Source organism: Trichomycterus rosablanca, chromosome 24 (genome assembly GCF_030014385.1).
Source record: "Trichomycterus rosablanca isolate fTriRos1 chromosome 24, fTriRos1.hap1, whole genome shotgun sequence".
Taxonomy (NCBI): Eukaryota; Metazoa; Chordata; class Actinopteri; order Siluriformes; family Trichomycteridae; genus Trichomycterus; species Trichomycterus rosablanca.
The window spans coordinates 19,227,228-19,242,819 of NC_086011.1; the positions used below are offsets into that span (position 1 = coordinate 19,227,228).

Sequence of the window (15,592 nt, forward strand, 5' to 3'; positions counted from 1 at the left end):
GCTGCGGGTGCTCATGTGGCAGTAGGGTTTCTCGTAGGCTCCGGGGGGGCACTCGCACTTGAACCCCCCCACTAACAGGTTCACACACGTGCCTCCGTTTTTACACACCCCGGGCACGCAGCGCCCCGAGCGGGTCGACACCTCACACCTCTCACCTGCACAGGGGAACACGGCGAGAGTCAGGCCACGCCCTCTTCATAGGGTGCACACAAGTACTTTATATTGTTCTGTTCGACCACACAAAGCAAGAACTGAACCTGGTCCATGTTACCTACCTCCAACAACATGCAGTAGGTGGATTGGTTGCTTGTTTCAGGTGTGTGTGTGTGTGTGTGTGTGTGAGGGAATGAGTGTGTGTCCATGATCCTGATGGGATAAAATGAATGAATTCGGGCAGAAAGCGACGAGCACGAATGAGGGTATGTGCAGTGTGTGTGTGAGTGCGTGTGTGTGTGTGTGTGTGTGTGTGTGTGTGTGTGTGAGTGTGTAAGTGTACATTTGACCTGATTTTCCATCAAAAGACTTGTTTCCCAGGGCAAGGTTCCTCCGCCCTTCTCCACCCAATGAATATTACATTACACACACACACACACTCTCTCCTCTCTCTCTCTCACACACACACACACGTACACACACACACACCACACATACACACACACACACATAATAAATAAAAATATAAGCAAAAGAAAAGCGCTGGCACAGACACGTACCAACGATCAACATGCCAACAAAGACTGGGCATGACAGAATGAGAGGCGTCACTTTACCCACTCACTCACTCACACACCCACTCTCACTGACTCACTCTCTCACTCTCTGGAGATGATTGATTGGCATCACCTTTTTCTATCCATCTGTCCACACACACACACACACACACACACACACACTGCACACACACACACACACACACACGCTGCTGAACCCAATCAGTCAGCGCTCAGTGGGAGACAGTCAAAGTCACCACTCAATCAGGCTGAACAGCAGGAGAAACACACACACACACACGTACACACACACACACACACTCCGGTTTTACTCAGTTACATAAAGATCTGATCTGTAGAACATCTCCACACACACACACCACCCACACCCCCTAAACCCAGTGGAGTGGTTTCTTTACATCCCACCGTCACACAAAACCCCAGAACGTGGACCCTGTTCCTGAGTGCGCCCTCGAGTACAGTCCACTGAGGAGGAGCACACATCACACACCGCTTCAGTGACAAGGACGTGTCCCAAATACCAAAATTCAGCCTGTTTACACAGTGGACGTGTTCCAAATCGCACAGCCTGTTCACTTTGTAATGCACTTACCGTATCAGTCCACTGTGGACGTGTCACAAATCAAACAACCTATTTATACTGTGGCTGTTTAAGCTATGGTCATGTTCCAAACCACACTGTCTGTTTACTCTATAGTGCACCTAAACATTATCAGTCCCCTGTGGACGTGTCACAAACCACAGAACCAGTTTACACTATGATTGTGTTCCAAACCACACAGCCTTATTACATTATAGTGCACTTAGACAGTATAAGTCTACTGTGGACGCATGCCAAACCACACGTCATATTTACACTATGGTCGTGTTCCAAACCACACAGCCAAATTACATTATAGTGCACTTAAACATTACCATTTACTGTGGATGTGTCCCAAATAACATAGCCTATTTACTCTACAGTCGTGTTCCAAATCACACAGCCTGTTTACTCTATAGTGCACCTATGATCGTGTTCCAAACCACACAGCCTAATTACACTACAGTGCAACTAAATATTGTCAGTCCACTATGGACGTGTTCCAAATCAAACAGCCTATTTACTCTATAGTGCACCTAAACATTATCAGTCCAGTGTGGACGTGTCCTAACCCACCCCTCCCGTCACCCCTCCCCTTCACCCGGACTCACCTGTGTAGTCATGGAGACACTGGCAGACGAACCCGCCCTCGTGAGAGCGGCACACGCCGTGGTTGCCGCAGGGGTTGGAGTAGCACAGGTCGATCTCGGTCTCGCAGAACTCCCCGGTGAAGCCGGCGGGGCAGCGGCAGCGCAGGCCGGCGATGGGCTGGATGGGGCGGAACAGGAGGGTGTCGGAGGAGACGAAGGGCGCCAGGCTGTCGAACTTCAGCACCGACACGCAGCGCATGTAGTTCTCGCAGGGCTCGCGCAGGCAGATGTTGTCGTCGAAGGGAAGCACCTCCTGCGAGGAGATCCGCGCCAGCAGGGTCCGGTTCAGGTACAGACGCTCCTGCAGCTCCTCCGAGCCCACGAACTCCGCCCACCCCGCGCCCAGACGCGACACCGACAGGCTGACGTTCAGGACGGCCGCGTTGACGTCCGTGTCGTCCTGGATGTTGAAGACCACCACGTCGTCGCGGCGGGCGGACAGGACGTGGGCCACGCCCTCCAGGAACTGGGCCAGCCGGACGGACAGGAAGCGCTCCTGAGAGGTGTTGGCCAGCCGGACGGTGATGCTGTTGGAGAGCATCTCGTCTGTGATGATGGTGACCTGCAGCAGGCACTGAGCCGACACCCAGTGAACGCCGTCTGTGAACCACAACGACAGAACAAGGTTAGGGTGATACAGAGGGGGTGTCACACAGCTTCAGCAACCCAGGTCCAATCCCCCACCTCACTGACTAACAACAGACAAGCTCATCAGAACAACAGAACCACAGACAGGTTCATCAGAACCACAGACAGACACATCAGAATGACAGACAGGAGGAACTACAGTCCTAACACCAACACACACACACACACTGGTGCTGTTCAGGCCAGAGGGGAAACAAACACACACCATGTTTAATCAAATCAAAGACGTCCTGCAAACAAGCCGTCCATCCTCCACACACACACACACACACACACACACACACACACAGTTCATCAATGCAGGGCTTTGTGTGGAGGTCTGGACACGGGCCACGGGGCAGCACACCACCGACACAGAGTGCAAACACACACACACACACACACACACACACACACTGTGGTTTTCTGTGCTGGGAGTTGATGAGTGATGTGTGTTGTTTTGATCTGATTCGATTAACCAGCTCCAGTATCAGATTAATCATTTTATTAATCTTTTATTTATTGTTTTATATATCATTAAATATCCACATCATCTAACGGAGCGCCGTCACCCAGAATTCCTCAACCCTCATGTATTAGTGTGTAAGAGAGAGTGTATTAGTATGTGTGCGAGTGTGTGCGTCTGTGTGTATGTGTATATATGTGAGGGAGTATGTGTGAGTGTGTGTATTAGTGTGTGAGTGTGTATTAGTGTGTGTGTCTGTGTGTGTATTAGTGGGTGTATGAGTGTGTGTGATCTGTGGTGTGGTGTGTGTTTGTATTGGTGTGTGTGTGTGAGAGAGAGAGAGTGTGTGTGTGCTCTGTGGTGTGTGTGTGTGTGTGTGTGGTGTATGTAGGTCACGGATCTTCAGCCTGGTTACTGATTCTCTTTGAACTCTCATCTCCTCGTACCGCCGCTCAGATCCTCAGATCCCTCCTCTCGCTTCTCTCATGTATTACTGTGATTAGTGGTGATTATTTGGGGCGACCCTGTGATGCGGTGCTTGTACCCATGATGCTCTGTGAGCTGTGAGGACCTGTGATGATGATGATGATGGTGGTGTGATGGGCAGCGTTGCGTGACTGCTTCTCATCCTCAGGATCACGCGTGAATTCCTGAGTGGATTCTGAGTGTTTTTGCTTTTTAAACCCCAGAAGAGTGGAGGCTGAGACCGAAGTGCAGAACAGAAGAGTGAACGTTCTCTCTGGAGCACCTGCTAAGAGCATGCAGAAGGTGGATTGGCTTCTCTAAACCAGCCTGGGTTAAATGTCTTGTTCTCCTTGTCGTGTCGAGCTGAGGGCCTTCCCCAAACTGTTGCCACAAAACCGAAAGCATGTTTATTTTATATAAAACATCTGAACCTGATTTGGAGCGTCCACATACCTTCGGCCGATCTGTCGGATTACTCCATCAGCCGACGCCCCGCTTCACCCCGAATCCCCCAGCCGGGCACCGTAACCATAGAAACCGCGGCGGTACCCAGGGTTTCGGGAGTCATGGGAACCGGAGTTAGAAAGCACGTCCACCTGTGGTGTGACCGAGCACGCTCAGTGGGAGAGGAAGAGCAATCAGCTCTCATCGACCAATCAGGCGACAGAAAGGCAGCTGAGATCAGACCTCATCAGAGCCAGAAAATATCTGGACGCCCCTCATAATCCTGGGTTTCAGACTGATTCACCACATCCGCTGCTAACAGGTGCATGAGATAAGTCAAACACTTTGGGGAAGGACCTGTCTCACAAAGTGAGGGTCACTTCAGCGGCCTGAACACAAACCTGACCTCAAGCACACTGAACACTATCGGGACGAATCGGAACAGCTGACTTGAGTGTGTGTGTGTGTGTGTGTGAGGGTGTGTGTGTGTGTGTGTGTGTGTGTGAGTGTGTGTGTGTGTGTGTGAGGGTGAGTGTGTGTGTGTGTGAGGGTGAGTGAGTGTGTGTGTGTGTGTGTGAGGGTGTGTGTGTGTGTGTGTGTGTGTGTGTGTGTGAGGGTGAGTGTGTGTGTGTGTGTGTGTGTGAGAGGGTGAGTGAGTGTGTGTGTGTGTGTGTGTGTGTGTGTGAGGGTGTGTGTGTGTGTGTGTGTGTGTGTGTGTGTGAGGGTGTGTGTGTGTGTGTGTGTGTGTGTGAGGGTGTGTGTGTGAGGGTGTGTGTGTGTGTGTGTGTGTGTGAGGGTGAGTGAGTGTGTGTGTGTGTGTGTGTGTGAGGGTGTGTGTGTGTGTGTGAGTGTGTGTGTGTGTGTGTGAGGGTGTGTGTGTGTGTGTGTGTGTGAGGGTGTGTGTGTGTGTTTGTGTGTGAGGGTGTGTGTGAGGGTGTGTGTGTGTGTGTGTGAGGGTGAGTGTGTGTGTGTGTGTGTGTGAGGGTGAGTGAGTGTGTGTGTGTGTGTGTGTGTGTGAGGGTGAAGGTTTGGTTAATTATTACGAGACGTCCTTTAACTTCTGGCAGCTCTTGGACAATAGACTGACCCCCCCACCCCCACACAGGGGTTACAGGGTGCCACCTCATTAATATCACCCCCCCCCCCCACACACACACTCCCACCCTGTGTGTGTGTGTGTGTGTGTTCTGTTAGCCATACCGGGTCATAAGCTGGTGTGTGTGTGTGTGTGTGTGTTATTTCCAGCGTTCAATCCAGACCACAAATGAGCACAAATCTCCACAGACACGATCCAAATTCTTTCTAACAGCATGCTAGAGATACTTAATGCCTTTGAACTGGACCGTCCAGTTCAGGCGTCCCTGTATTTCTGACCCTCTTATGCTGCTGTGGTTGGAGGTTTATCAGACAGTCAGTACCGGAGCGGGTGGACGTGAGGACGCTCGGTGATTTATGGGCTTTTTTTTTAGGGTTTTTGTTGGCGGCGTCACTCGATCCTCCCACTGTGACTCTAAACTCACCGTCCTCCTGTTACACTGGTGCATCGTGGGAAAAAATACAGAGACGCCACGCTGCGCCTGGGTTCGACCTTCTGATCACGTGTCTCAGCCACTACAGTCACTAACAGGTGTAATAAATCAATCATATAAAGGAAACAATCTGCTTCTGACTTTGTAGCAACAGTTTAGGGAAGGTCCTCTCCTGTTCCAGCATGAGCGAGCTCTATAAAGACGTGAAGAAAAGCTCCAGCTCCACTCAACAGCTCTGGGATGAACCGGAACACCGACTGATCAACAGTGCCCAGCCGTACACATGCTGCCATCTTTTGACTGAACGGGCACAAGTTCTCACAGACGCACTTCAAAGTCCTGTAAGAAGCTTCTCACAGATCACACTGAGGTCACTGTATTTGAGATGGGACATCAGACAAGCTCATGGTCAGGCGTCCGAATACTTTTGGCCCTATAGCGACACCTATCATACAGATGAAGTTTGTAGGTATACAATTACTGACTGTAGTTCATCTGTTGCTCTGTACACATGGCAACCCCCTGTACTCCATCTGAGCAGATGATATTGGGGTGTTTGATGATGTTAGTGCTGCTCTGAGTGTGTAGCAGGTGCAGCAGTGTTGTTGGGATTAAACACACCCTGTCATCTAGTCTTTTATCTCTGGACACTTTCTGATCTCAGGACGGACGCTGGAGGCTTTATATTTTTGGTTGGGTCACCGTTCTGCTCCCAGCATCCACACAGGTCTCAAAAAATCCCAAAAACGTGCACACACACACACTCACACACACACTCACACACACACTCACACACACACACACACACACTCACACATGGATGATGTAACTGAGACTAGTTGTACGAAGAGTCGTCAGGAAGTCAGGTAGCTCTCTCTAACACACACACACACACACGCACGCACACACACAACCCCCGACTACACACAAAAGACCCCCATTCTCACCCCTTCCTCGACCCCCCCACTGCCCCCCAGTTCCCCACCATCATGCATTTCTTGGGCCTGGCTGGAGTCACCATGACGACTCGGCCCTGAACAAAGCATTTCTCTCTCTATTCTTCTCTCACAGTGAGGCGGGGGGCGGGGGGGTATAAAAGAGTGCTGGGGGGGTGGAGGGGTGAGAGAGGGGGCAGAAACTTAAAGAAAAGAGCAGAAGAGTTATAGCTGGATAAAATGACACGGGGAGAAAAGAGCGAGAGGAGAGAGTTCTCACATTCCAACAGGATCTTTAAATACTCCTGCTACCCCCCCCAGGTTACCCCCCCCCCCCCCCCCCCCCCGTTACTACCCCCCCCATCCCAAATTACAAAAGAAGCAGAGAGAATAAGAACTGTTCTCAGAGTGGAAACTGACGCCGTTCAGACATTCCTACATATTACTATTATTATATAACATTATATTATAATTCTGTTATTATATACTGTTTATAACAGTAATTATATATCAAATATGTTACTATATTATATTATAATTATAAATCTATTATATAACATACTGCATATACCTCATTACTTTTGTTATATAAGTTATATACAGAACATAATACAGCAAGTATAACAATAATATAATACTATACGTATATATATTATGTAATAAACAATTTACTGTATAATATATTAAATATAACGATAACATAACATTCACAACAAATTGTGTTATATACAGAATATAATTAAACAAATATAACACTAATATAATGTAATAACACAATTTATGCTATATATGTTTTATAAAATTTTATAGTTACAGTATTTATATTATATACCGAATATTACATATAATAAATATATTATATATGTTATTATTATATTATTATACTTCTATTGTATAATATACTGCATAAACCTCATAAATGATATTATAAATGTTATACACAGAATATAATTCAACAAATATAACAGTAATATAATGTAAAAACACAATTTATGTTATTATATTATTTTATAGTTGTATTTGTGTACAGTATATAACATATAATATGTATTATACAAGTTGTTATTGTACTTCTATTATATAAGTACTGTATATACCTAATAAATTATGTTATAGATGTTATTATAGTATATTATTATATTTGCAATATCATATACTGTATATACCATGAATGATTATATTACATAATAGTATTGTTATATTAATTGTAAAACATGCTATACGTAATTATATTCTAATAAGATGAGCTACAGTCAGTGATTGTATACCCATAAGGTTCATCAGTGCTACAGAGTGGGTGTCACCATGCACAGTTTTTTACAGGTTTACACAGACTCCCCCCCCCCCCCCCACACACACACACACACACACACACACACTGTCCAAATACTTTTGATAAATATAAAACATTATTCTATTATTCTGTGTTTCTCAGTCCAGACTGTTATTGATGTGATTATGGATCATAATCACCCCCCCCCCCCCACCTTCATAAATAAATCATCTCACACACACACACACACCCCCCATACACCACCCACTAAACCTTTATCCCCCGACCTTCCATTCAACAGCAGGTGTGAAGCGAGCAGAGCTTCCTGCTCTCTGATTGGTTGGATTTAAGGACCTGCTGTTGCCCCCGACCAAGCCCTGCGTCCGACCTCACACACACACAGACACACACAGGCACACACACACACACACACACACACACACCCCTATGGTCCTTATGGGATTGTGTGTCATAAACACCAACACTGAGAAGCTCGAGTCCAACAACCCAGCACAACCAGAGCTCCCAGCAGCAGGTCCGTGGCCAAACCGACACCCACAAATGCACTACATGGTATTTGGACACCTGACCGTAAGCTAGCAGGACGTCCTGTTTCACAAACAAACGCTATTAACCCAGACTAGCACCCGCACCACCCACACCGTCTCGATTATTCACAGAGTCTTGAGGTGTGATTAATCCAGCCGTTTACTCTCACGCTGGGTATCTGGGTGCCAGCGGGCAGAACCTGTTCACCGGTGCCACTCGGTGATGCCACACCGACACTCTGAATTCAGTGGATGTGATGTGGGTGTTTCTGTATGCGGTACCAGGATCAGGAACCAAACCCTCGTCAGCCTGAGCTGCCGACCGAGCGCCAGACCCGACAACCACGTGAGAGTAAATAATCATCGTTTATTTATCCAGAGCGCCACAAACAGGAACTAATCAGTGCACCGCCTAAAGTATTCAGACGCCTGAGCGTGAGCCTGGAGGACGTCCTCTGTGATCTAAAAGCCTTCTCACAAGACTGTGTAGTGTGTCTGTGGGAATCTGTGCCCATTTAGTCAAAAGATGAGCATGTGTGCGGCTGGGCTCTGATTGATCAGTGGATGTTCCGGTTCATCCCAGATCTGTTGAGTGGGGCTGAGCTCAGGACTCTGTGCAGGACCCTGGAGCTTCTATTAAACCGAGCTTCATACTGGAGCAGGAAAGGCCCTTCCCTAAACATAAATCCCTTCATATGATTGATGTATCACACTGTTAGAAACGGTTGCGGCTAAGACACACGTTATTAGAAGGGGCGTCCCAATACTTTTGATTATATAATATAATCATGTTTGTACGAGATCCCTGCGCACTGTTTCCAAAAACTACATCCCACTTTAATCCCACAGCACACAAACCACCACCTACACACACTGTCTTACACACACACACACACACACTGTCACACACACACACACACACACTAACACACACACACACACACACTAACACACACACACACACTGTCACACACACACACTAACACACACACACACACACTAACACACGCACACACACTGTAATGTTCTGTTAGAGCAGCGAGTAGAAGCGCATCATCAAACCCTCAACTTCCCAACACACACTAATCCCCAAAATACCCCCACCTAGTATCCGGGGTGTGTGTGTGAGTGTGCGTGTGTAACAGTGTGTGTGAGTGTGCGTGAGTGTGTGTGTGTGTGTGTAAGAGTGTGTGTGTAAGGGAAAATCCTTGTGAAAATCCTTCCACATTCCTCTGCACCTTCAGTTCCCATGAACACACAGTTGTTGAGATTTTCTTCCCACTGTGTTTGATCTGTAAGTGTATCGTGGTTAGACGAAGGTAAACCGGTCAGACACGGTGACGCTGGACCAACAGCTGAGCTGACCATAACACCTTAGGTCAGGTCAGTTCACCCACTGACCGCACACCAACATGCCAGATCATTATGTGCACGGTAAATTAGCTCCAGTCTAACCAGTCCATAAACAGAAACTGACCACCAAGGGACCACTAATTAACCACAAAAGGACCATTACAGGACCATGAAAAAACCACCAGAGAACCACCACAAGAGCACCAAATGACCACTAAAGAACCACCAGAGAACCATGAAAGAACCACCAGAGGACTTCCAAGGGACCACCACAGGACCACCAAAAAACCACCTCAGGAGCACAAAAGAACCACCATAGGACAACCCATGAGCAGATATTGATCAGACAGGGGTCATTCTGAGTGTATCATGGTAGCGGGAGTGAAGTGTATGAGGTGCAGCAGTGTTGGTAGGATTATTAAACACCTTAACGGTCCTTCAATACCTGGTTTAAATAGTCAATTAACCAAATGGCAGCAACCTCTGATGGTCCTGCAGTCATGAACCGGTCCTGCTGAAGGACTAGCGTGATCCAGCACCAGGTGAAACCAACACGAGTCTACAGATCAGCACCAGTCAGGACAAAAACATCAAATTAAAAAGCTGTGGGCTTTACCTGAGACGCCGATCCTCATGGAGGCCTCCAGCGGCCGGTTGTTGTCGAGGTCTCGGCTGAGCTGCAGTTCCCCGGTGCTCTGGTTCAGGATCAGCAGCTTCAGTTCGTTTCCCGCCTCGAACCTGTAGCTCAGCTGATCGGAGACGTCGGGGTCGTGAGCCGGGATCCTCCCGATCACGCCCGTCGGGAAGCTCTTGGACTTCTCCGTCACGTAGTTGTTGAAAACGATCTGGAAGTTCTTCAGGACGGGCGGGTTGTCGTTCCGGTCGAGGAGTCTGATGTGCACGGTGGCTCGGCTGACCAGAGGGGCCGAGGTGGCCTGGACCACGATGACGTACTCGGACCGGGTCTCGTAGTCCAGATCCGTCAGCGCCGTGAGCTCGCCGGTGAAGATGTCCAGCTGGAAGAGCTCCGGGAAGTTTCCCTCCACGATCTGGTACATGATCTGGGCGTTGCTCCCCTCGTCGGGGTCTGTGGCTGAAATGTGGGCCACCACCAGACCGATGGGGCTGTTTTCCTCCACGAAGATGTCGAACTCATCCTTCTCAAAGACCGGCGGGTTGTCGTTGACGTCCAGGGCGGTCACCAGGATGTCCACCGGGGTTTTCATGGCGGGAAGACCTTTATCCACGGCATAAGCCTGCAGGTTGTAGACGGCGGTGTTCTCCCGGTCCAGCCGCCTCAGGATGCGCACGATTCCAGACGTGGATTCGATGATGAAGTCGCCGTCGCCATCATCACCCCCCTGAAAGGTGTAAAAAACTCGCCCGTTCAACCCGGAATCTCGATCCGTCGCCGACACCTGGACCACGCTGGTGTAGACGGACACGTCCTCCATGACCGAGCCGGAGTAGCGGTCCCTCAGGAAGCGGGGCGAGTTGTCGTTCACGTCGTTCACCAGGATCTCCAGGTAGGTGGTGTCGGATTTCTGCGGTATGCCGTTATCCCGCGCCGTGATGGCCAGCGTGTACGACACCTGATCCTCGTAATCCAGCTCCGTCTGGGTGGTCACGGCCCCCGAGTCCGGGTCGATGCTGAACTGCGGGATGCTGTCGTCCATGACGTAGGTAATGCGCGCGTTCTCGCCCGTGTCCTCGTCCGTGGCGCTGATGACCACCACGGTGGTACCGACCGGGCGGTCCTCGTTGATGTTGACGGTGTAATGCGAGCTCTGGAACACGGGCCGGTGGGTGTTGGCGTCGGTGACGTTGATGTAGACCTTCGCCAGGTCGAAGCGCGTGCCGTCAGAAGCGGTGATACTGAGCACGTACTGCCGCTCCAGTTTATAGTCCAGAGGAAGCGCCAGCGTGATGAGTCCGCCGCCGCTCTGGCTGGTGATGGAGAATCTGTTACGCGTGTTGCCGCTCGAGATCTGGTAGGTCACCAAGCTGTTTATGTCCCGATCCACGGCCGAGACGGTCACCACGCTCGTCCCGACCACCGCGTCCTCGTTCAGGCGCATGAAGTACGCTTTCTGAGTGAACTCGGGGTTGTTATCGTTCACATCCAGGACGGTCATGCTAATGCTCGCCGAGGACGACATGGCGGGTGTGCCGTGATCCCGGGCCTCCACGCCGAAGGTGTAGAAGTCCACGCTTTCCCGGTCCAGCTCGGCTGCCACGACGATCCACCCGGTGCTGTTGTTGATGGTGAAAGGGAAGTCCGGCGTGGTCTCCGTGAGGCGGTAGTCTAGCCTGGAGTTGTCCCCGGAGTCGGTGTCCACAGCCTGGATGTGTATGACGGAGTATCCCAGAGGAACGTTCTCCAGGACGGTGGCCTGGAACGGCGTGCTGACGAAAATCGGGGCGTTGTCGTTGACATCCAGGACCTGCACCGTGAGCAGGCCGGAGATGTTGGACAGAGGTGGACGCCCGCCGTCCTGGGCCCGGATTCTCAGCGTGTACTCCTTGTTGGTCTCGTAATCCAGCTGGCTCACCAGGTCCAGCTTCCCAGTTTGGGCGTCGATGTAGAACTGTCCTCTGGTGTTACCGCTCATGATGCTGAAGTGAACCACCGCGTTACCGCCGCGGTCCCGGTCGCTCGCGTTCACCTGTAGGATCTCGGTGTTGGGACCCAGATCTTCGGGCACCTGCACCATGTAGCGTTTCTCGCTGAACTGCGGCGCGTTGTCGTTATCGTCCTCCACCACGATGTGCACCGTCGCAGTGGCGCTGCGAGGTCCAGGGTCCCGACCTTGATCGTTGGCTTCCACAAGCAGCACGTACGACTCCACGGTTTCTCGGTCCACAGGTCCGCAGGTCCGAATCACGCCGGAGCGCGGGTCGATCTCGAACACGCCGTTAGATCCGTCTGCGTTCAGGATGTTGTACAGAATGTTCCCGTTCACCGGCGCGTCTCCGTCGGTGGCTCGGACCGTCAGCACCTCGTAGCCCATTTCCAGATTCTCTCTCACGCTCTCCTTGTAGTCCTGCTGCTCGAACACCGGGGCGTGATCGTTCATGTCGCTCACACTGATGGTCAGCGTGGCCATGGCGGTGCGCCGGGGCGACCCGTGATCCACGGCCGTGACCCGGAACACGTGAGTGTCCTTGGTCTCTCGGTCCAGCTCCTCCGCCGTCGTCACCAGGCCACTTTCTGCGTCCACTTCGAAGAGGTTATTGGAGCGACTATCGAAGAGCGCCTCGATGAAGTATTCCAGACGCCCGGCGTCTCCCTCGTCTGGGTCGACGGCTCTCAGGACGACCACGCTGGTACCTGCCGGTTTGTTCTCCGGCACCGACACCTGGTACATGGGCGGCTGAAATTGCGGGTTGGAGTTCTTTATGTTACGTTTATTCCTGCTCAGCAGACCAGACGTGCTTCCAGACGCCAGCTTGGTCAGCAGTCGCTCCAGGTAGGTCTGTCTGAAGGGTCCGCGGCCCATGCGCCAGTGTACGGTGGTCCCGTCTCCACAGCGCAGGTCAAACTCCTGGAGAAGGTCCGGCTTCAGACATAAAGTCCGTGAAACGTACAAGGACCCCTCAGAGAAGTAAAACATGTCAGAGCCGGTTACGTTACAGGAGGCCCCGGCGGGTACCGGAAGGACGTCCCGGACCGGGAACAGTCTCCCTCCGGCCGGGTGGCACCCTGAGTCCTTCGTGTCCAGGGTCTCCAGACTGATGACCTCCACGTCCCATCTGTCCCTGGGTCTGCGTTGACTCAGGCACCCTGACCCGTGCACGTGCACCCGGTACCGGGTGGACACCAGATGCCTGAGCGTGAACTCCGACTCTCTGCTCGTGCAGTCGGTCACCGTGTACAGCGGGAACGGGTTGGACGGTAGGGACGCGCAGGGCACGGAGCCCGACAGGGTCACCGTGCCCTCATCCGCGTCCGTCTCCACAAAGCCCCGGATGAACTCGGGAGCGAGGACCTGGTCCAGCGTGCAGGCTGCGTCCCTCGGCACGCGCGTGATCTCCTCTCCCGGTCGGTTCCGGATCCGCAGCGCGCGGCCGCCCGACACCGGCGGTGTGAGACAGAGCAGAGTACCGATCAGCAGATCCCACCTCATGTTAGAGCCGCTCCGGATCATCCGCGCAACTTCACACACACACTCAACTTTTACCGCTTTGTTCAGGCGCGTCCATGTTCCTCTCGTTCACCCGCGCGCTCACACTCCGAGCAGAACCCACAGCGCGAGACAAACCGCGGCTCCCTCCGTCCCGGTCCTCAATCCGTGCAGCGCTCAGATCCGCTTCATACATGAAAATGGCTCCTCCACCACCGCCTCCTCCACCGCCTCCTCATTTACATAAACCTGTTTCAGTGCACCGCGGGGGACGGAGCGCGCGCTCAGTGCAGTGGGGAGGGGAGGGGGGCTGGGATTGGGGAGGGGGGTGTTGGGGGGTAGAAGTGCATCCAAGAGCAGCTATTAAAGGATAACTTATTATACACACACACAAACACACACACACACACACACACTCACACACACTCACACACACACACACACACACACTCACACACACACACACACACACACACACACACTCACACACAAACACACACACACACACACACACAAACACACACACACACACACACTCACACACAAACACACACACACACACACACACAAACACACACACACTCACACACACACACACTCACACACACACACACACACTCACACACACTCACACACACACACACAAACACACACACACACACACTCACACACAAACATACACACACCATCTACACTAGAGAAACACAGAGAGGAAGAGAGTGTAGTACTACAGAGTACTCTATACTACACTATACTACACTATACTACACTATTCTGTATGCCATACTACACTGTAATGAACTATACTACACTATATTGCACAATATTACACTATACTATTCTAAACCATACTACACTACACTACACTACACTATATTGTATTATACTATTCTACACTATACAGCAAAGTATACCAAACTATACTGGACTATACTACACTATTCTACAGCACACTGTATAGTGTATTACAATATATTGTACAATACTACACTATACTACACTATTCTGTATACCATATTACACAGTAATAAACTATACTACACTATATTGTACCATCTTACACTACACTATTCTTCACTTTACTGTATAGTATACTAAATCATATTACACTATACTTTATTATTGTACACTATACTTTATTATTGTACACTATACTGTATATCATACTACACCAAAATACACTATACAATTCTACACAATTTTTCTCTAAACTGTAAATTATACTACACTGAAGTAAATAGTACAGTAAACTATTCTATATACTATACTACATCGTAATACCACATACTTCACACACACACACACACACACACACACACACACACACACACAGCACTGGAACTGCGGGGCTCTGCATCCTGCTGCACAAAACAACAAGAGACCCCACTTACACAGGTTACAGACCGCAGCTTTAATGTTTATCCAATATTACCAACGTTGGAATAGTATTTTTAAATTCACAGGGTTTAATCACTTACTTATGAAGGGGGGGGGGGGGGGGGGGGGGGGGGGGGGGGTAAGAGTAGCCAGTCTATCTACTGGCATGATTCCGAAGGTAAACCTGGCCTAGAGTCTGACCTACCTGATGAATTTAAGGATCCAGTTAGTGATGTTGATGCGCTGCTGCTCTCTGCTGGTCAGACTGAGCTAAATCAGTAACTGAGTGAAATGATTCGATTATCCGACGATTAACGATTAATCGTTGATCTTACCACGTAAATTTCCTTTTAAATGTATATAATTTTTAATTAAGGAACTACAATGTACAAATATCTAAATCTGGAAAATGAACAGTGTTAAAACATTTACATTTCAGCTGTTTTGTACAGGAGCTCGTTTTATTATATTTTCATACTCTACAAATAAT

General features: G+C 50.1%; 1 protein-coding gene across 1 annotated transcript in view; it reads right to left on the minus strand.

The window, feature by feature from the left end:
• Nucleotides 1-13,749, minus strand: part of celsr2 (cadherin, EGF LAG seven-pass G-type receptor 2) — a 30,558-nt gene extending 16,809 nt beyond the window's left edge. The window contains exons 1-3 of the mRNA XM_062986138.1: nucleotides 10,218-13,749; nucleotides 1,923-2,561; nucleotides 1-155 (exon numbers count right to left, since the gene is read on the minus strand). The exon at nucleotides 1-155 is cut by the window's left edge and continues 68 nt beyond it. Coding sequence (XP_062842208.1) covers nucleotides 1-155; nucleotides 1,923-2,561; nucleotides 10,218-13,749 — 4,326 coding nt within the window. The remainder of the gene's footprint in view (nucleotides 156-1,922; nucleotides 2,562-10,217) is intronic.
• Between the last annotated feature and the right edge of the window lie 1,843 nt (nucleotides 13,750-15,592).